General features: G+C 38.4%; 1 protein-coding gene across 3 annotated transcripts in view; it reads left to right on the top strand.

Moving 5' to 3' along the window:
• Positions 1-22,583, top strand: part of LOC146570144 (copine-8-like) — a 115,301-nt gene that overhangs the window by 74,528 nt on the left and 18,190 nt on the right. For all 3 annotated transcript variants that reach the window (XM_085282980.1, XM_085282981.1, XM_085282982.1), the window contains exons 13-16: positions 460-521; positions 808-854; positions 4,861-5,042; positions 10,782-10,909. In XM_085282980.1, coding sequence (XP_085139106.1) covers positions 460-521; positions 808-854; positions 4,861-5,042; positions 10,782-10,909 — 419 coding nt within the window. The remainder of the gene's footprint in view (positions 1-459; positions 522-807; positions 855-4,860; positions 5,043-10,781; positions 10,910-22,583) is intronic.

Below are 22,583 nucleotides of genomic sequence, written 5' to 3'. Positions count from 1 at the left end.
TCATCTGTACCATGAGCTGAAAAAGTTCTGAGCCACCTGCACTTTGCTTCTATGGGAGCTGCTTGACATGAAGCTCCCAGTGCAGAATTTTTGTGGTGATGTTACATGCTCATCTGGGTTCAAAAGAGACCCCCCCCCCACCACCACCACCACACACACACACACACACACACACAGATAAAAAAATCCTAATCTGGTTTATTTTCTCTATGTCATCTCTGCATGTGTTGGTGTGTTTAGTCTTATTTAGTTTTAGCTTAATAAAATACTATTAGAATTATAAAATAGCATAAAAACCACAGTGGAGCAAAACAGAAACGATCACAGCCCTAAAAAATAAATGTTAGAAACATTTGATCAGTGGTGTAAAAATGTCTCATCAGAGAATCAGGTGCTACAGTGACAGATTCACACTGCACAAGTACTTCCTGTCTAATTGGTGCACATGTCTGCCTGCAGGTCACTCTGCTGTCCTGCCTGGTGGACACTGAGCTGTCTTTCCTGGACTACATCAGAGGCGGGTAAGGTCACAATAATTGATAACATACAGTACTCAATTAGGCAGCAACATTAATGTCATCATTAAATTCTGAATGGCCTGGAGTTAGCAGTGTAGACGCAGCAGAGAGGACTTCCGCTGCCTTTTATCTCCCACTTCCAAAATGAAGACAGACAGCTGCCGATAACCTGCTGCTTAATTGCTCATGCTGCGTGCTTTGAAACATGCTATCATATAATCTGGCTCGATTGATGGCTCTCTGTTTCTCCTCATGTGACTTATTTATTCTGTTCTTTTATTTCTTGTAGGACTCAGATTAATTTCACAGTGGCAATTGATTTCACAGCATCAAATGGTGAGTGTTTTAAAGCTCTGCCCACATATTATTGAAATCTCTTTAGTGTATCAACTAGGGCTGCCACGATTTGTCGACTAGTCACGATTACGTCGACTATCAAAATCGTCGACGACTGATTTAATAGTCGACGCGTCGTTTGAAGCTTTGTAAGATCACAAAAGACGCAGGAATAAGTGGCAGGATTTAAGAGTGTAATAACGGACTGAAACAGAAGATGGCAGCATTGCATGTACAAGGATGTCAGCTACCGTTAAACCCCGAAGAAGAAGAAGAAGAAGCAGCTGTGTCCCAGAATTCATAGCGCGGCCCAGCGCAGTTTCCAACAATGGCGGCAGCTAGTTAGTTTTAATGTTACTCTTATTATTCTTTCTGGGTCACAAAATAAACGTTTAACATATTTTCAGGCGAGAATGTAGCTGTGTAAACCTCAAATATCGGCTCAGTTTATCAGGACACCACATATTTTCAAAAGCGCTCCGACGTTTTCGGAGACATCTGTTACCCACTAGCTCGTTAGCGAGCCGGGGGCTAGGTCACTAGCGCCATGAGAACACCGGACTCCCCGCAAATCGTTTTCAAACCCACCGCCGTCTTTCGCTACTCAGGTTAAATATATATGAGTCACTTAGATAACTTAAAATGTTATTGTTTGGCTTTTTTTTTTTTAGTATTTTATTTGTTCCTGAGTAAATCAGTTTGTCTGAGATTAAAGTTATAGTTTTTACACAGCTGAATAAACATCAAGCAGACAGCTGATTATCAGAAGTGTGAGATGCTGGAGAATTTACTCCAGTGTCCTGTTATATTTTAGATAGCAAGGAGTTTATTAAACTTCACCGAAACAATCTGCAAATTTCATTAAAATTTAATAAACTATCATCTTGTCTTTATTTTTAGTTAGCACAGACCTTAAACACTTAAAGCTGTAAGCTAATGATAGTTATAAGAGCAGATGCTGCTGGTGCAATAAGCTGTAGTTTTACGTCCAATGGATGATGATCTGATTAGTCGACTAATCGCAAAAATAATCGGTGACTAGTCGACTATCAAAATAATCGTTTGTAGCAGCCCTAGTATCAACAGATAAAATGTTGCAGGCTAACGATCAGATCTTTATATGATTTGAACCTTTAAGAGACTGCTTATCCGCTCATTTGATGGCTCTTCACCCCTTAACTTGACTAAGAAGATAGAACAGCTGAAAGCTGGATAATTATTAGAACGCTATCTGTTGCTCTAAATCTCTGAGCTCAGCTTGATTTTACTTGTTAGCCAAAAGTTTCTGCCTCTCTGGAGAACGAAAGCCATTACTCCCACATTTTGCCCAAATTTATTTTCAGTTTAGATTGTTGTGTTCATGTAGTGGCGGTTTATAAAACCCACAGGAAAACCACATTGCATTTATCAGAACAACTTAACGTCAGACAAACAAAATGAGCTATTCTGCACGGATGACTTTGTCAGGGATGAGTAATGTTCTCATTTCAGCAAAAGATGATTTAGTGAGTCAATATATGTTATACAATTTTAGAGACTTCTTTCTGCCACAAGAGATATTGAGTTTCTGTGCTGCCATCAAAGCAGCTCCCACACTGTAAAATAATAGTGGTGTGATGCATCTATTTATAATGTATGCATATTATCTTCATTAGTTTTTCTTTGATCCTATTTGTAAAACAGGTTGTTCCAGACTGTTACAGCTGTCTCATTTCTTTAATAATGTTGCGCAAACAAAGCCGTAGGCTACAAGTTTTCTCAAACCCAAAGCCAACGCTGAACTCATTTCAAATGAATATTATTATTGTGACCCAAATCTAATACAGCATGTTCATCTGGGCCACAGAGCACCCTTGGTTTTCTAATTATTATTATTATTATTATTATTATTATCTGGCAGATGTGTCACCGCATAGTCCTGTAAGGGGTGCAAGATTTATAGTATGAGTGACCTCCTCGCCGCCACAGCTTCCAAATACTGTCGGTTATTTGGATTCATGCTCACATACACCATCCTGCTGTTGCAAATGTTAGATGGAGAACCACCTCAATGTGCATTAATCTGAAGCTGAAAGGGGCCTAGAATAGGTCCTCTAGTACAGCGGTCCCCAACCTTTTTTGCACCACGGACCAGTTTATGCCCGACAATATTTTCACAGACCGGCCTTTAAGGTGTCGCGGATAAATACAACAAAATAAAACTAGTACCGGTACCGAAAAAAAGAAGATTTATTCATAACACACGTGAAAAGACCCAGGAAAACAGAGTTAACGATAAAAACGATAACAAAATAACGCTGAAAACCGATAAAAACCCTGAAAACCACACATTTCACACCTGAGCCTCAACTCTCGCGGCCCGGTACCAAACGACTCACGGACCGGTACCGGTTCGAGGCCCGGGGGTTGGGGACCGCTGCTCTAGTACAGTCTTCACTCTACTTTTTAGCGCAGCTTCAACAACATTAATATAACTGGCTCACTGGTGTAAGGCTGTTATTTAGTCTTAAATTTGCATTTATCAGTATTCTCAGTTTTTCAAATTTCACTCTGTAATGGTGACAGTCGTTCACATACGCTGTCTTGGTAACACATTCAAGCAGTTATTTGGACAGTTCTTTCAAAGCCCGCAAGAAAATGAATAAGGGAGGACTGTAGTTGTGACAGTTGGAACATAAATGAAATAAAGATTAGCTTCAGGACTTTGGTAATGTCCACAAAAAGATTTTGTACAAAGGCCAGAAATGCGATGAAACAAAAAAGATTTGACAAAAACCTTCACCATGATAGTGAGCAGCATAACAAACTCTTGTGAACGTATGTTATGTGCACGCGTTAGTGCAGCAACACATGCTAAATGTTAGCATCTGCTTTGGTCCTCATAGTGTAACGTGCTAGTATGCTAACATTTCTTAATTAGCACTTAATACAAATATACTTTTACATTTGCAAACGTAAAAGTATATTTGTACAAACATTTACATTTGTTTGGTAATATATCAAAGTACAGAATAAATTTAATTGCATGGGAAGCAACAGTGTCTTGGATTATATCCGTGAATTATATGACAATCAGTTACTAAGAAACACGATTGGCTCTCATGTTTCCTGTTTTGCCCGCTAATTGGGTCTTTATGTGCAGGTGGGAAAGGCCACTGTCTTTATCCTCATCCTGAGTGCTGTTGCTTCTTTTATAATATCTGTGATCTGTTCTCAAGGCTGTTAAATTCTACCCAGTCCATAGAGCCTAAGGTTTTTCATTTTAGCCTTACAGTTTTGTAACTGCTTACGATTAAATTCAGTAATGTTTGCTTCAGGTTGAAAGAGCCAATAGTTTAAGAGTTAATTACTGAACTATTTAAAAATAGATCTATGTGGTAAATAAATGAATCCAAACTGCCTGACAGGGTCCATAAGTTACGAGCTAATTTGAGAAAATGTAAATATTTTTGGTTTTGATGTTCACATTGTAACAAAAATCAAATAACACATGATTTTTGGTCTTTGCTCTCGTCGTTATATTAACTTTTCTTTCATGTAGCTATTCGTAAATAAATAGGACACAATTTACGATGGGCTTTATTTAATACCAGTTTTGCCATTATTGGGTTTGATTATTTAATTGTCAGGAGTGGCTTTTGAAATTTATACACAAGAATATTGTCAGTTTTTGCTTATTTCATTAGTTTGTGCAAATTGGAATAAAGCTCTGAAGGATCGGCTCAATATCTTGTAAGTTTAAAATGACTACAGTACGTTTCATGTTGCCTATCTATCCTGCAATATTTGGGGAAATTGTATGACCCACTGAGGTGTGAGGCAGCCACTGAGATTGTTTCTTCCTCCAGTGCAGCTGTGCCTTGCAGAAATGTCTGTCTGCAATTTAACCCCTTTCACCTTCTCTCCTCCTTTTTATTTCAATATGACTCACAGCCCAGGGGGAGCAGGCATAATTACAGTGTGATGCTGATGTGTGTTTTATTTTGTTGAACCATTCGGGTCCCAGGCAACCCATCCCAGCCCACCTCACTCCATTACATGAGCCCTTACCAGCTAAATGACTATGCCATGGCACTGCGGGCTGTCGGTGAGATCATCCAGGACTACGACAGCGACAAGATGTTTCCCGCGCTGGGTTTTGGTGCCAAGCTTCCCCCAGATGGACGGGTCTCACATGAGTTTGCCCTGGTGAGGACATCGTTTTTTTTCTTCATATCCAGCCATCCATTTGTCCAGATACATACATGAAAAAAAAGCTTTGCTCCATTTTTTCTTCTGTATTATGTTTAGGCACATACAGTCTAAACCTGGATTAAACATGCAAACGTTATGTTGTTTCTTCCACGTAAGATGTTGAAAAATGATGAAGGGTTGACTGACAGTATATTGTTTACTTCTTGTTTGCTTAATAATTGACACGGGAAATTATTGGATTCCAAGTTCCATTTGAGTAATGTTTTAAGGTTTTAGTCTTAACACTGCAAAACCTTTCTTTAGGCAGTAATGAAACTTTAAATAATAAAGTGAAGCAAGGATCTAAGCCTCTATTACCAACTCTTTAAAGCTGTGCATAGACATGGCCTCAGTTTGAGCTAAAGTTAACATGTGTCATGCTAAATGTTAGCATCTGCTTTGGTCCTCACAGTGTAACGTGCTAGTATGCTAACATTTCTTAATTAGCACTTAACACAAATATACTTTTATGTTTGCTATTTGGTAATATATCAAAGTACAGGATAAATTAAATTGCATGGGAAGCAACAGTGTCTTTAATATTAGTGCCAGTCCATCTGTGAATTATATGATAATCAGTTACTAAGAAACTTGACCTGACAAGGTGAGGAACCGTCAAAGAGCGTGGTTTCATCCTCTGGAAATCTTGTCATTTTTGTAGTCTGTTGGATCTGACACTGGGCAAGAAGTGAGGCATACGCTGGAGATGTTTTCAGTCCTTCACAAAGCCACAATTCATCTGATAATTAAATCTTGTGTTATGTGAGATTCCAACCAAACAATGTTTTTGACCAAAGGAAATAAAGCCTTGCTTTGTGACGGGTCTTGTGAAATTCAGTGCTGATTTGATGAACATCATTAGAACTGGCAGAATAAAAGATTTGGCCTGTCCTCAAACTGCTGTTGAATACGGCTGCGAAAGCAAATCTTTTCATATCTTTGGTGCCAGCTGGAGGAGTCTGTCAGTCACACTGAGACCACAAGAAAACTAAAGCGACATCTAAAACATAACGTAATACTGCATGCAAGTTAAAAAAGAAAACTTTTCAAAAATCCAACAAAAAACACTTTCAAACAGGCACTCTCTTACATACTTGGTGTTACAGTGAACAAATATATTGGTGGGTGGTCAGTGCTGCTGTCCAAAAACGTGTACACAGCATCCAAACTGCCTGCGCACTGTGGAGATAGAAGCCAAAAGAGCCAAGTGAGTTTGTTTTTAGGTGTGATAACATGCCAAGTTTATTTTTTTTATTATTTGTATAAGGCCACTGTTAGTCATACAAGAGTGACATAGTATTTTAACTGTAGTTTAATTTCTTTGTATCAATCTTTTTTCTGTTGAAAATGGGCAGATTGTAGGCTGCATTTTATTTTATTAAACCAAAGACAGTGCAAATTAACTGATTTACTATGTCTAGTTAGTGTCATGGCTGTGTGAAGGCAGGCAGGGAGGAAGAACCCAAAATGCAGGACTCGGAGGCAGATGTAAACTCAAAACACTCAGCTTTATTGCTGGGCAGAAAAGGAACATAAAGTTAACTAAACTGGGCGGGCAGGCGGGGTTAACGTGAGGGTGAGTAGACGTTAACGACGCGACACTGACACAAAGACACACTGGGCTTAAATACACTGAGGGAGTCATCAAGGAATTAGAGACAGAAGGGGAACACAGCTGGGAGGAATAAGACCTAACGAGACAGGGAGAGCAAAGCTGGAACACTGACATCAGACAGGAACAAGAACCTTCAAAGTAAAACAGGAAACAAAACACACTTTACCAAGACACGGACTAGACAGAGACAGACTTGACACTGAACAAAACCTACTAAATAATAATCATAATCAAAACAGTATCACTGATCAATCAGAACATAAATCCTAATCTAGAAAAACACCAAAATACAAGAAACAGAAAGCTGGGTCAACATGACCCAGAACCGTGACAGTTAGCTTCTAAGGACCATTTTTAGTTTTATACCATCAACATTATGAAATTTGGTAACGTTAAGACTTTTTTGAACTGTAACTGTGATGCAGTGACTGGCACTGTCAGTTCACAGCATGAAGATTTTGGTTGGTTCTTGGTTCATGAATTACCTCATGAATCTCCTCCAGTTAGGTTCAGCGATGATTCCTTATTGGCTGCAGTTGTGCATGTCTGGGTGTCTGCCTCTGTGTTAGTACTGCGATGGACTGATGATCTGTCAGTGTCAGCTGGGAAAGGTTCAAGTCTGGAATTGATGGATGTAACTTTTGCACTTTTTTCCCAGACCCTCTCATTTGTATTGTAGATAAGATAAGATAACCTTTATTAGTCCCACACGTGGGAAATTTGTTTTGTCACAGCAGGAAGTGGACAGTGCAAAAGTTATGAGGCAAAAATTAGAATACAATAAGAATAAATACAGTACACAACTGTACAGAATAGAATAAAATAATATACTATATACAGTAGAATAAAATAAAATAAATATACAATAAGATAAAAATAGAATACAAATACAAATACTATATACAACTGAGTAAAAATACAACGATGACAGAAAGGATTATTGCACTTAGTATTATACAGAAAGGATTATTGCAGTCGCTGAAGGTAATTTTTTGAGATTAATTTTTTAAAGGATTCTGATAAATTTACATCGATTTGTGTGTAATTGTGTCTAGGAAATTGGTACCTTCTCATAAACCTATGATTAATTCATTAAAATAGATTGGAGCAGGTTTGTACTTTGTGGAAGCTGCCATATCCCTCCACCGTGTATAAATACAGTCGGCAGGAAGAACTTCTAGTTTCTGACTAATTGTGTTTTATGTACGTGGCTATAAAATGGCTCCATAAACAAAACAAGGCAGAGGAGAAGAGAGGCTGTAGGAGTTTGCGTGCTGACATTTCAATTTGTGCCTGCACCTTCAGACTAAAGATATAAAGTAGCTCTGTTTTACCTTTGGAGAAGGAGTCCCTCTCACTAAAGAAATTAAATTGCAAAAAATAAGAAAATGCCAGTGGTATCTAAAAAATATAGTATCCTCTTCCTCCTCACATCAAGCCTCATCTCCTAAACTGAAGTCAGGGCTCTAACAGCGTGCATAAGTTTATTCCACGATATTGTCAGCAGATAAGACGTGACCTGAACAGCTAAAAAAGAGCTGACTAAACAACAACAGCTGGTTGTAAGCTAACATTGCTCTCGCTAATGTTATAGTCAAGTGTCCTAAAAATCATACTTTCCCTCTGATAAAGAGTTTGATTACATTCTCACAGCATATGAGCATCTTACTGACAGAAAACCTCAGCATGTTCTCAGCAACTCATTTTAGCTTTGCTGTAATCGGACAGAGGTGAGCTTCTGAGACTCATTGATCTGTATCTGACTCCTTCCACAAAGTTTTACAGCCTTTTCCCGAGTAAATACGCTTCTCACCCAGCATTGACAGCTGAGGTATACAGTGGGCTGACAACAAGGTAATGCACTCAAATGGGTAGGGGCATTCTACTGACATGCAGCAGTGAAGATTTGACCTACTGTAGCTTTAAACTTAGGGTTGAGATCCCACATTGTTCATATTGAGTAGAAATAGTTGTGCTTTTGACTGTTCATCTCTCCTTATTCCACTCATCCATTTGTCTCTACCACTCTGCCAGTGTCAAGTGCTCTAGGGCTGTAGACATCCTGACCATTACTCAAGCCGCACATAATCTCTTCTTGGTCGACTCTCACCTCCAGATGTTGCTCCAGAGGCATTTACAGCCATTACAGCTGCTCAGCATCGGCTACTCCCTAAAGGCACACATGCATTAATTTAACGATTGAGGATCTGACTGAGTCAGCTCTTAAAGAGGAAGGCTACAGCTGTGTAGCCACAGTGGGAGAAGGCCACCACTGAATCTGACGTTAATTATGCAAGCTCCATTTACAAAACAATGGAGTCTCATGTGCACTGTTCGTACTCATGGGTAGCCAAGCAGAGTTAGTGAGGATGGTTTCTTACTCAGATAATTGAAAGCCTAAAACATATGGGTAGTTTAAATAATGCATTGTTTCCTTTTTTGCGACTTTCTTTTGGGCCTCCAAAAGCAGTCAACCAGGCACAGATTTAATATTTTAATATTACAGATGTGGGAGACACAGAGGAAGAAGCCAGAGGATGGGCTTATGTCAGAGTCTAATACAAATTATCATCATGTTTGATCTTTTTATAACTAACACTGCAGCTCCAACTTGCCTGAGGATACCATTTACCGAACTGATGCAAAAGAAGGATTAAAGCCTTCCTTAAACTATGTAATTTATAAGTCTAGCTGAGATTCTGCATCCTTAAAAGATCTTTTACACTTGGTGTTAATATTGGAGTATTATCGATGTTTTGGCCCCGGGTTGACCACTTTTCACGTCTCTCAATATGCTAACAGGGAATCCTGTTGTTTGACACTTTGCATCCGAACATGTTCGTTATGATAATTAATTATAACTCTGTCCCAGTCCAGGGAGATCAAATTTAATACAACTTTATATTTTGTTTCCCTGCAGCATGGTGATGTTTTTATTATTCCTTTTAGCAATAAGGAAGTGTCTTCAAATATCAAAACACTTTGCAATATAATTTCATTTAGTTTAATGCCTGATGTTAGATACATGCTACAATCGAGACACTGAGTGCCTTTGAATAAACATTGAGATCAAATCAGTGAAGGTGAGAGGATGTGTAAACGTTTAGCCTATGGTGCCGTGAACATATCAACACATATCAACGAAATATATGTCAATATAATCTGTAATTAATTTGGGGCATTTAACATTTGATGTTACTGTAAACGCAGGTTTACAAATCGCCCGTTAAATTGCATCTCTTTTTGTTTTTATCCTCCTACTCTTGATCCTTAGTGCAGTTCCTTAAGATCCCTTCCTTCTTTAATGCTTTTCTGAATGACTTCCTGTCTTACAAAGGAGGTCTGAACATCAGGTGGATGGGGCTTACAGCCAGAGTTGTGTTACTTTGATTAACATGTTAAGAAAATCTACTTTTTGACATCATCGAGAGCTAAGTGTAGAAAGAACTGTCTGAAAGTGAGAATTTAGAGAACCTGCTGAGTTTTAATTGGTATCATTTTTGCTACATTTGGCATTTTTTGCAATTTATTTATTCAGGTTTTCAGGGGGAAAAAATCTAATGGTTTAGAGGTCTCAAAAACTCCCAGACTCCTGTATCAAAAACAGTACACTTTGCGTTACAGGGATAACACAAAATTGACATTGACATAGAGGCGAGACACACTGTTCAGGTTGCTGTCAGGCAAGAAAGCTAATACACAGAGAGAGAGAGAAACCTGTTCATCCACAATTTAGAATCACAAATTAACCTCATGTGTCTGTCTTTGGACTGTGGGAGGATACGGGAGCATCTGGAGAGCACCCACAAAGAGAACATGCAAACCCTGCAGACAGTCCCCAGGCAGGTTCAAACCTAAATCTTCTTGCTGTGACACAGTAGCACTATCCACTGCACTGCCAACTGTCTTAAATATGTTAAGTAGAAATTTAAGGCTCTTTTTTGCTGTGACAAGATGACTTAGACTGCATATTTGAGTTTTTTATTAGTGACTCTAAAATCTTCCAAGGGCCTTTTGTGCAGATGAAATTTCTGAATGTCTTATTGTTAACTCATTCACATCTTTGTGTTTTTGTGCAGAATGGTAATCCACAGAACCCATACTGCACTGGTATTGAGGGTGTGATGGAGGCCTATTACCAGAGTCTCAAGAGTGTACGTCTTTATGGACCCACCCACTTCTCCCCTGTTATTAACCATGTGGCCAGGTACGTCCATTATAAATACACCGAGGGATGTGAAACATGTGGTCTGACACGTGTTAATGTCATTAAGCACCATGTCACCAAGAATTGTGCGGCTCAGCAGGAAAGATTCCTAAAAGATTAATCAGCCTTGGTGAAGTTACAGCTTTAAGTGGAGGGAAAAGATGGGGATAAATGTGCTAACAGCACCATCACCTGAGAGGAATCAATACCTGCTGTGGTGGTTTGAACATGCAAAGTGGTCATCACAGTGCTTTCAGCAGAAGTCTGCTTCTAGCCTGCACAGTGGCTGATAGACTGGCTTGAGGAGCAAGAATAGGAGCTAATGAGATTTGAAGAAAAAAGAGAAAACAGCTGAGATGCACCTCTGAAGAAATGGCAGTGTGACTCAGTGTTTTCATAGTATACAAACAGTTGGCATTAAGCAGGATTCCCTTATTTAGCAGCAATACAGAAAGTATCAGCTATATGTAGTAATAACACCAAACCAAGCTGCTACATTATACAATCAAAAAGCCAGATGATAAATTAAAAAATAATTGAAATCAACTTCGAAGTTCATTCTGCATCTCCATGTTGTCAAAAGTCTATACAAGGCTCAGCATCACTTCTAATTTCATGATGGTCGGCTCATTCCATCATTCTGAAATAAACACGGGCATACCACTACTACTATTCCTACTCAGTTGTTAAAACATATATAATGAGTGCTGTAAAAATTTTAGGTTCTAATACTTTTCTGGATATATCTTTTTAAAAAATGGTTCATCAACCCTCTTTACGGCTATTCTTTTGCACATTGAAATCTGCGTCAGACTATCAAAGATAAAAGCCTGAATATGTTATTGGTCATTGCCACCATCAAAATGAATCAGGATCTGTAATTTGGTAAAGATACAAAAAATGAAGAAAAACATTCACGCTCTTACTGTAAAGTCATATAAAGACAAATATTTGAGCATATAAAGTTTTTGATTAGTATTCAGAATGATTGAAATTTACAGAAAAGCTTGAATTTAATTTATTTTTTTCAAATTTTAATCGCCCGATAAATCTTTTAATGTATAACTATAATTATCGTATAGAGTAGTTTCCTTTCTTTTTCCAAAAAGCCATCGATTGAATCATTTACTGAATCCAAAGATTAGACTTAAAGTTCTTAAACTGTTCTTTTGAACATAGTTTTAAAATAACATTTATAAGCTCAGTGCATACAGGATTATGATTGCTGGCGCCACTGCTGTGAATAACAGTAAATGTCACACCTCCTACCGCTTCACAGATATACAATAGATAAATCCCTTTCTGGCCATCCCAAGAGCCATAAATAGAAAATTCCCTATGCTTCAGTGTTAAAGAGTTCGAAACCAGATCAGCGTGAGACATACCAAGTTGACTTTTCACTGGATCAGCAAATATGCTCTTCTAAAGGTTTCAAATATTTAAAACAAGTAATACCTTTAGCAGATACTGAAAGAAGCTGTCAGCTGCACTTACTCAATTCACACAAAAAAATCACCGATAGAAAGTTACGTGCTGTTTCCTAGTTCTGTGTCTTCCAACTCCCACCTGACATCCTCTATTGCCAGATCTTGTCTCATGATCCTCAAGATTGACTGTAACAAGCACTTTCCCCCCCCTTTCATCATCGGCTTTCAAATCCCATCTCTGCAAGCGTCGTCCGCCCACTCAGCCTGAGAATAGATGCATTGTTCACTCCTCACTTGTGTGGAGCATCTGACTGAAATCCAGGAAGATGGCACTTAGAAACAGTGGCATCAAGTCACGTCAAATCACTAATTGCTTGACTGTTTTCACCTAAGAGTGTTGTTTAATGTATGGTCTCAAAATGCCATGGCACATCACTTCAAAAGTTTTGGTTCATATAACGAAAACCTCTGCAGGCATTGGCTGAATCCATCATGTTTAACAGTATTTTTTTAACTGTTATGAAGTCAATGTAATAAACTTGTTCTGCATGAAACTATATTTCAAAGTATTTATCTTTGTATATTAATTGGGTTTCTATATTAACTTTTAATGCTGCAAGTAACATGTTATACGCTATAATAATCACATACAAATAAGCATTAGTAAGCCATTAGTGTTTACTTAATCATTTATAAAGCATTACTCCTCCTTAGTATGTAATTAAATACAGGTATAAATGTGTGTTCTTTAATATATATTATCATTGTTTGTGAATGTTGTTAAGGTTCAAAATTGAGGAGGGAGAGTACAAACCACCCTTGGTCCAGAAGCTCTTTGGTCAAACAATGATTTTAATGACTACACACGTGTGGGAAGACACTCTGTACGCAGACAACCAGTAGTCCTCGACTTAATCAAAGCATAAACAGATATTTTATAGCATCAGGGTTTGATTTACTGACGCCCCTTCATGCGTCACAGATACATTTTATACATAGATCAGATCAACACCACAATGGCTTTTCACCCAGAAAATCATCTTCTATTTTCATGGCTGGTACTTTCCGTTCTTGTCTTAAAGTAAATTGTTCCTCTTTCTTGCCGAGACAACAAGGACGGTTCCTCTTTTACCGAGACATTTTTGCAGTTACAACCAGACATGACTAATCTCTCCTCTAAATAAATTTAACTCATGTGTGTGTGTCACGACCTCACATGCTCTTTCTCAATTCACCTGTTGCACTTCTGACCTTTCACCAGACCAGAGGCTCACTGAGACTATGTGTATGTCTTCTACTAAATAAATGTTTTAATCAAAAACCCCTACTAAAAGCTTAATATGAAATGACCTGATATATAAGTGTTTTGTAAGCATGTATTGCAATTCCTTCTATGTTCTAGTTTTCCCTCAGCATGGATCATCTAGACACTCTCACTAGATGAAGCTTAAGACCATTAATGAACCTGAACATCAACTCAAATAAGCACAGATATGCATTGTGTATAAAATAGTCATAACTGCTTAAGGCCTTCTTAAAGCTATCTGTTACATTGTTAAAGCCTCGTCTTAGCCTGCTGCTCAAAATAACTTCCACTTCTGCAAAACTCTCCAAGCCTGTTTCCTGTCCTGTTACTTTTAGCCTTTCTGAAAGACACACTGTTTAAACCTCTAAACACAATATAAACTCCAGATTATATTATTAATGCAATGGTAATGATGACAATTATTTAACAATAGCAGTAAAATAATTTCCCTGCTCCACACTCCCTCTCTCGACCTCTGGAACACCAGAGGTCGCAATACATTGTGTCCTCGCTCAGACCCTCTCTAGCCGTCCTCTGGCTCAACCAGCTCCCATTCGAGAACACTCCATGTGTAAGCTTAGGTTTTCTCGGTCCCTCTCTGGTGGTTCAGCAGGCCTCGAGATCTCCAGGATCCTCGCCCCTCCTGTGGTTACCGAGATCGATCTTCTGCAAAGGAAACAAAACACCTTTTCCTGCATCTCCCTAACTTATCCTTTTTGGGACTCTGTAGTCAAAAGCCTGATCCTAATTATGTTCTTAACTTATTGACTTATATTTATATATATTCTTCAACATTACTCATCCCTTTAAAACTCTTTAAGCCCTGCTTTCACGTCCGGTTGCTCGCTCTATTTTTCCCTTATCTGATCATCAACATCCTGTGCACAAATTGTCGCTGCTGCAAGTTCCTCTACTCTAAAAGATCCAAAAGAAAACAACCACTTTAATCAATTAAGTTTAAGCATATAAGCAATTACTCCTGTATACATTTCATCATAGCTAAATGCTGCCTTGAAACAACTCCTATGTGTTAACTTCATTTTAAAACCTCACATTTCCTATGTTATCACCTGTTTTTGGTATAGCCTTTTTATTTCATTTGCTCCTTTTAATTTAACAATACCTTCTAATTCTAATTTATCAGACTTAACCAAAACATATGCTTTCCTTCCTCTTTGGTCCTTCTTTAAGTTCAGTCAAAAAGCTAAATGAATTTGAGGCCTTTTGCCTGGAATCAATACTGTCATGTGTGTTTCTTAACTCTGTGTCTGTAAGCGTGTGCAATCCTTCAATAACTTCAATAACTCATATCAAAAAATGCAATATGTATAAAAATCATTTCTATTTATAAGCTCTCCCCTTTATCCTAAAAATACCTCCTATGTAATATCTGTATGTGTAAGCTTACATTATAACCACTACTTCTAGAAATCAAAAAGAAATCAAACCTGTTCTACTCCTTCAACCCTCACTAATTTTCCCTCTAAGAATTATTCCCAGCTTTGAAAAACCGGCATTGTATCTTCTAAACAGGATTCAGTTCTGTCATGGTCCTGGGCCATGTTGGTCCAGTATTCTTGGTTCCTTGTATTTTCGCTCCTTATTTAGGCCATGTTTTCTGAGGTGTCCTGTTGTGGTGTTCCCTAAGTGTTTTTCCCTTTGTGACTCTTACCCCCTTGTGCCCCTGCGTCTCTTGTGTATTTCCCCGGACCTCCCTGCATCCTCGTTTCTGGTTTGTGTTATTAGCTTACCCAGTTTAGGTTTCCGGTTTCTTGTTTTTCCACCAGTGCTGTTTTGTGCCCACCGTTGTAAATAAATATTCACCTGCACCAGAGCTGCCGCCTTTTGGGTCCATTTCTACAACTCCACATGGCTTGCCCCGCAAACCGTGACAAGTTCACTTTAATCCTTTAACCTTAACTTAAAAATAACAGTTTCAGTTTTACCATATCCAAATGATCAAAAACCCAAAAGGTCCTAAAATGATCCTAAATTATTAAACAATTAAATTATTAAACCCTAAACCCCCCTTTATCTTGATACATTTCATGTGTCAAGATACTATACAAAACTTAAAAATGCTCAGTTTTCCCCACTCATGTTCCAATCTATATCATAAAAATAAACTTAAAACAGAACAATTATCAGTCATGTGTTTCTACAATTAATGGTAACTGAGTTACATCAAAATGTTTCCCCTTTAACATTTGGCATTCTCCCAACAATATACTATAATCCCATAATCTAACCCCAGTCAACAAAACAGAACAGAAATTTTCTCTGGTAAAAACAAATTGTTTGTCCACATTTATTCATCCTCACATTCACTCCATATTTTTGCTAATAGTGGAGCTTCCCGCGCAACTTCTCCACCCTCAGCAAAATGAGCTCAGTCATTTTTTATTTTCCATAGGAAAATATTTCTTTATGCTTTTGGACTGGATTGACTCGCATAAAATCCTTTTTACAGGGACTTACGACCTGAATAGTCCCCAGGTAGCTTTCTCCTCAGCCAATTGAAATCTGGAAAGCCCCCTTATATTTGCTCCTCCCGAGAATTTTCAGCGCCGTTATTCACTGTTGCAGGCCTGCTTAAAACAGAAATGAAAAAATAGAGCTGATTGTTAGCTCATAAAAACAAAATCAAAATCACCTGACAGGTTTTCTTTAAGTGCACTGTTACAAAATAATGGGCCCAATTTTTAGACATGTCCATGTTTCCTAAAACTCCCTCTATTAAAAACAAAAACAACAACCCAAACCTAACTGACAGAATCAACCCATCACCACAACAACCTCAACAACCTTAAACACACAAAAGTTTTGCCACCACATAATTTCACCTCCTCAATACACCGAAAGTCTCATTAAAACCACACCATTTGCACACAAAAATCACCCCCTTATGCTCTGTAACATACTTCAATTCAGCATAAAACATAACCCCCCTTACAACAACATATCACTAAACTATAAATTTCCTACCCAAATCTGTACTTCTCTTGTCTGCCATGCTTCATCTTCTGAAAGTCACTTCCTCAGTCACACACATACAGGAAGCTCCTACGTCATGTTAAGGTTCAAAATATTGGGGATGGAGACAAGAGAAAAAACCACAATAACAACACTGGTCCGGCCGGGTTGAGTCAAACGATGATTTAATGATCACACACGTGGGAGATGGACACTGATGTAGACAGCCTCAAAATCTCAAAATGGTGGAGCATTGCTCAAACTTTTATAACCTCTGGTGCCTCCACCTTATCATAAAAAGCCTAAACATTCACATGCTCTCTCTCACACAGCGCCTAAGCTACGACCTTGGCTCCCTGTTTATCTGCTCCTGCTGAAATGGGGCAGAAAACTCCAGCACACTCTGTTCTCTTCTACTCAGACAAATTAGACAATAACCTTCTGCGAACAGTATTTCTTATAACTCAGCAATATAATGCATCATAAAACAATATCATTCATTCACAACAAGTCAGCAATTTAATGTAATGCAAATCAGTTTAACTAATGCAATAGTTATCAGCTTCTTCTAATTCAGGAGAATAATGCAAACTAAAACTACATAATAATTCACAATCTTTAATTAGGGGTATAACATGGCATAAAATAATATCATAATTTTACAGTCACCACTCACTCCAGCTAATGTGCATACTGAGTCATCTCTCAAAAAGCTGTAACAACAGAAACATATGTTTAAACATTCCCAACTCATTAAATCATTTTATTTCTTTCTACAGTGATCACTGGTTTTGATCACTCAGTACGAGAGAGCACTCCTAAGTCACTCTTTTAAAACTACTTTAATCACTTTTTGTTTACATAACTCACTCCCTTTGTCATATGGCTTCTTCTATTCCTCAATTACAAACTCAAATGCATTTTATTAAACATTCACACCATTGTATCATTCATACAAAATAGCAAGCTGTTCTTCATTGCATATGTTTGTGTTCTTAGCCAGGTTTAATCAGTGCCTATGCATTAAACTCCATGAGCTTGTCTTGTCTTTATAAGGTTAATGCATTTTCTGTTTGTGTGTGTGAATTTGCATATTTTGCTTTTGCAGTGTGTCAGACTCCTTCATAATTCTCCACTTAAGCCGTCAGTTTCTTTCCCAAATTTACTAACCCAAATTCTGATTTCCTACCTTAAATAGCAGCATTCCTTGTCCTCAGCCAGAAGGTAGGGCTCCACTTGCCACTTACCCCCTCTGCCTCAGCCCAGCGGCTTTACCCTTGAGGTCCCGTCTTCTTCACTTCATCTCACCCGTGAGTCTGAGCTCACCGGGACTGAGTGAGGCCGAGTAATCGTGGCTGTGCCTGCCTTAGGTTGTCCCAGGGTTTCGAGGTGGGATCTTACCCGTCATGGGCTATCCAGCCTTCCATACTCGCCTGATACGGGGCCCAAGTGGGCAGGGGAGGGAACACACTGGCTCTGGAAATTAAAGGAGTATAAGCTGCTTCCTTCATTGCATCTTATATTAAACTATCTCACTTCTGATTCCTTCCTAGAATAATTTCACATATGGCACTTTGTGTATGTGTGTTTTCTATTCATTAATGTAATTGTCAGTTATTTTCTCTCTTCATTTTACCTTCTTTTGTTTGTTTGTGACGTTCTACTTTAGTTCTACTAAACCTTGATGTAAAAACAATACACCCTTATTTCACGCACACACTCTGCATTTTGCCTATGCACACACTTCTCTCTCAGACTTCCTCTGTTCACACACCACCTTGTACTCACTCTACTATCAACTTTCATAGTGTTATTATTATTTAGTGTTTTGTACACCTCACACAGAATCATTCAAATCGAGTACTCACAGCATTCACATCACAACCTTCAACTTTCACTTTCAATCCTGCAAGACGCAGAGATGGACATCTCCTTCACCTAACATAAACTAAATTACCATATCAACATACAATTACTGAAATTCAAACTCAAATACACCGTCTGTTTTAATAAAGTAAAAGAGTAAACAGGTGTACCAAGTGTATGTACTTATGTGTTTTTAAACTGAAAGAAAAAGAAACTCAAACTTTAAAACATCCTACTTGACATCACCAAAGAAATACCTCTCACACCTTTATTCATCATTTAAAACCTTCTAGTCACCGCATTCACACACTTAAACTGTGACCAGAGTTGAGGAATATAACTCAAAACACACTTTCCTAAGAGTATTTTAGACATGCTTGTCATAATCAAAAAGAGCAAGTCAAAAACAAACAAACGAAAAATTGAAACCTCCATTAATTCTCACCGCACACACAAGAAATTGAAAAAATAAAACACACCAGCAACTATTGCTGGAGAGAAGTTACTACTGAAAGTAATATGTTAATCTTAAGTATACACAGTGCACTCAATATATTTATATATCTACATCCAACTTCAGTCAATTACTATACATCCCCTACGGCAACTCAAAACTTTATTTATAGTCCTCTAATAAACATAAATGGCATTTTAAACACACACTCAACAATGTTTGCAGCAGTATTTGTAAAACCAACTGTGGCTTAAACAGTTCACTGCTTACTCATTTGCATTTTCACTCACACACACACCGTCTAAAAATAGCTCCAGCATTGCCTCAGACTCCTTTCACACAGAGATCTCTTATTTTATATTACAAAGACATCTTATATTTACAACCACTGTCAGATCTGTCAGCTTTAGCGCCTACACAATTTCGACAAATTTAAAATAACCGCCCAGCAGATAAACTCCCTGAGTTTTTTGCGACCAATTAACCAGTATCTGTCCAACAGTTTCTGGCCTCATCTCTAAAGTCCCTAACTCAATTTAAAAGCGTCAACCAACCCAAACTTTGCCTGAAGCTCTATTTTTGGCATTACACAGCCAAGGCTTTCCCTGAAGTTTTAAGTTAAAGTTACACGCCCGAAGTCCAACTTCTTCTGACCAAAAAAGCGCAGGTACCGTTCCAAACGGTAAGGAGACTCTAACTCCTAGCTTCATTCCAGGATGCCCTGTACCCCACAGTTAAGCCAAACTGAACTAACCCTGTTCGCCGACAGGTCAATGTCGCGCGTCCACGACAAGGAGGGAGCATAACCTCCGGGCTCTGCGCTTCCTAGCAGACTCGAACTGCCGTTCTAAAATAATTTATAATACTTTGAAACAACAATCAACACCCAAAACAAGTGTATAACTGAGGCAGATCGACCCTGATGGACAATGGGGACTCTAACCCACAAATTGACCAACAAAGGTCTGACCTAATGACCAACCGGGACTTTAACCCACAAAATGACCAAATACCCTACCAAACTACTTGAGACTCTAACTCAATTTCTTTGGGACTTCAACCCAGTATTTAAACTTTTCCTGGCAGACTCTAACTGCTTTAGCAGACTTTACTGCTTTCATTTCTTCTTAGCAGAACTCTAACTGCTTCAACTCATGAAATTTTCATCAAAATCAAAACAGACATCCACCAGTAATTTCAGTGAGTAGACTTAAATCTTATCATGTCCAATTTGGCACACTTTGGAAATAATTCAACAGGTAGTGCCTTACCTTTTGGATAAGCCGGCTTATGCCCACTCACTTCGACCACTGGAATTCATGTCTGCCCGTCAGACCACCTCAGAGACCACCAAATTTCTCCATCTAAACCTCCAATCCTCCCTCCTCAACCACCGGACGAAGCCCCCAAATGTTAAGGTTCAAAATTGAGGAGGGAGAGTACAAACCACCCTTGGTCCAGAAGCTCTTGGTCAAACAATGATTTTAATGACTACACACGTGTGGGAAGACACTCTGTACGCAGACAGCCAGTAGTCCTCGACTTAATCAAAGCATAAACAGATATTTTATAGCATCAGGGTTTGATTTACTGACGCCCCTTCATGCGTCACAGATACATTTTATACATAGATCAGATCAACACCACAATGGCTTTTCACCCAGAAAATCATCTTCTATTTTCATGGCTGGTACTTTCCGTTCTTGTCTTAAAGTAAATTGTTCCTCTTTCTTGCCGAGACAACAAGGACGGTTCCTCTTTTACCGAGACACTTTTGCAGTTACAACCAGACATGACTAATCTCTCCTCTAAATAAATTTAACTCATGTGTGTGTGTCACGACCTCACATGCTCTTTCTCAATTCACCTGTTGCACTTCTGACCTTTCACCAGACCAGAGGCTCACTGAGACTATGTGTATGTCTTCTACTAAATAAATGTTTTAATCAAAAACCCCTACTAAAAGCTTAATATGAAATGACCTGATATATAAGTGTTTTGTAAGCATGTATTGCAATTCCTTCTATGTTCTAGTTTTCCCTCAGCATGGATCATCTAGACACTCTCACTAGATGAAGCTTAAGACCATTAATGAACCTGAACATCAACTCAAATAAGCACAGATATGCATTGTGTATAAAATAGTCATAACTGCTTAAGGCCTTCTTAAAGCTATCTGTTACATTGTTAAAGCCTCGTCTTAGCCTGCTGCTCAAAATAACTTCCACTTCTGCAAAACTCTCCAAGCCTGTTTCCTGTCCTGTTACTTTTAGCCTTTCTGAAAGACACACTGTTTAAACCTCTAAACACAATATAAACTCCAGATTATATTATTAATGCAATGGTAATGATGACAATTATTTAACAATAGCAGTAAAATAATTTCCCTGCTCCACACTCCCTCTCTCGACCTCTGGAACACCAGAGGTCGCAATACATTGTGTCCTCGCTCAGACCCTCTCTAGCCGTCCTCTGGCTCAACCAGCTCCCATTCGAGAACACTCCATGTGTAAGCTTAGGTTTTCTCGGTCCCTCTCTGGTGGTTCAGCAGGCCTCGAGATCTCCAGGATCCTCGCCCCTCCTGTGGTTACCGAGATCGATCTTCTGCAAAGGAAACAAAACACCTTTTCCTGCATCTCCCTAACTTATCCTTTTTGGGACTCTGTAGTCAAAAGCCTGATCCTAATTATGTTCTTAACTTATTGACTTATATTTATATATATTCTTCAACATTACTCATCCCTTTAAAACTCTTTAAGCCCTGCTTTCACGTCCGGTTGCTCGCTCTATTTTTCCCTTATCTGATCATCAACATCCTGTGCACAAATTGTCGCTGCTGCAAGTTCCTCTACTCTAAAAGATCCAAAAGAAAACAACCACTTTAATCAATTAAGTTTAAGCATATAAGCAATTACTCCTGTATACATTTCATCATAGCTAAATGCTGCCTTGAAACAACTCCTATGTGTTAACTTCATTTTAAAACCTCACATTTCCTATGTTATCACCTGTTTTTGGTATAGCCTTTTTATTTCATTTGCTCCTTTTAATGTAACAATACCTTCTAATTCTAATTTATCAGACTTAACCAAAACATATGCTTTCCTTCCTCTTTGGTCCTTCTTTAAGTTCAGTCAAAAAGCTAAATGAATTTGAGGCCTTTTGCCTGGAATCAATACTGTCATGTGTGTTTCTTAACTCTGTGTCTGTAAGCGTGTGCAATCCTTCAATAACTTCAATAACTCATATCAAAAAATGCAATATGTATAAAAATCATTTCTATTTATAAGCTCTCCCCTTTATCCTAAAAATACCTCCTATGTAATATCTGTATGTGTAAGCTTACATTATAACCACTACTTCTAGAAATCAAAAAGAAATCAAACCTGTTCTACTCCTTCAACCCTCACTAATTTTCCCTCTAAGAATTATTCCCAGCTTTGAAAAACCGGCATTGTATCTTCTAAACAGGATTCAGTTCTGTCATGGTCCTGGGCCATGTTGGTCCAGTATTCTTGGTTCCTTGTATTTTCGCTCCTTATTTAGGCCATGTTTTCTGAGGTGTCCTGTTGTGGTGTTCCCTAAGTGTTTTTCCCTTTGTGACTCTTACCCCCTTGTGCCCCTGCGTCTCTTGTGTATTTCCCCGGA

This window comes from Mchenga conophoros, linkage group LG7 (genome assembly GCF_057382185.1).
Source record: "Mchenga conophoros isolate Kocher_MC1m ecotype Shallow Benthic linkage group LG7, M_conophoros_male_GT1.1, whole genome shotgun sequence".
Lineage (NCBI taxonomy): Eukaryota > Metazoa > Chordata > Actinopteri > Cichliformes > Cichlidae > Mchenga > Mchenga conophoros.
Note: the sequence above shows the minus strand (reverse complement) of the source record. Positions and strands in the feature narration are given on the sequence as shown.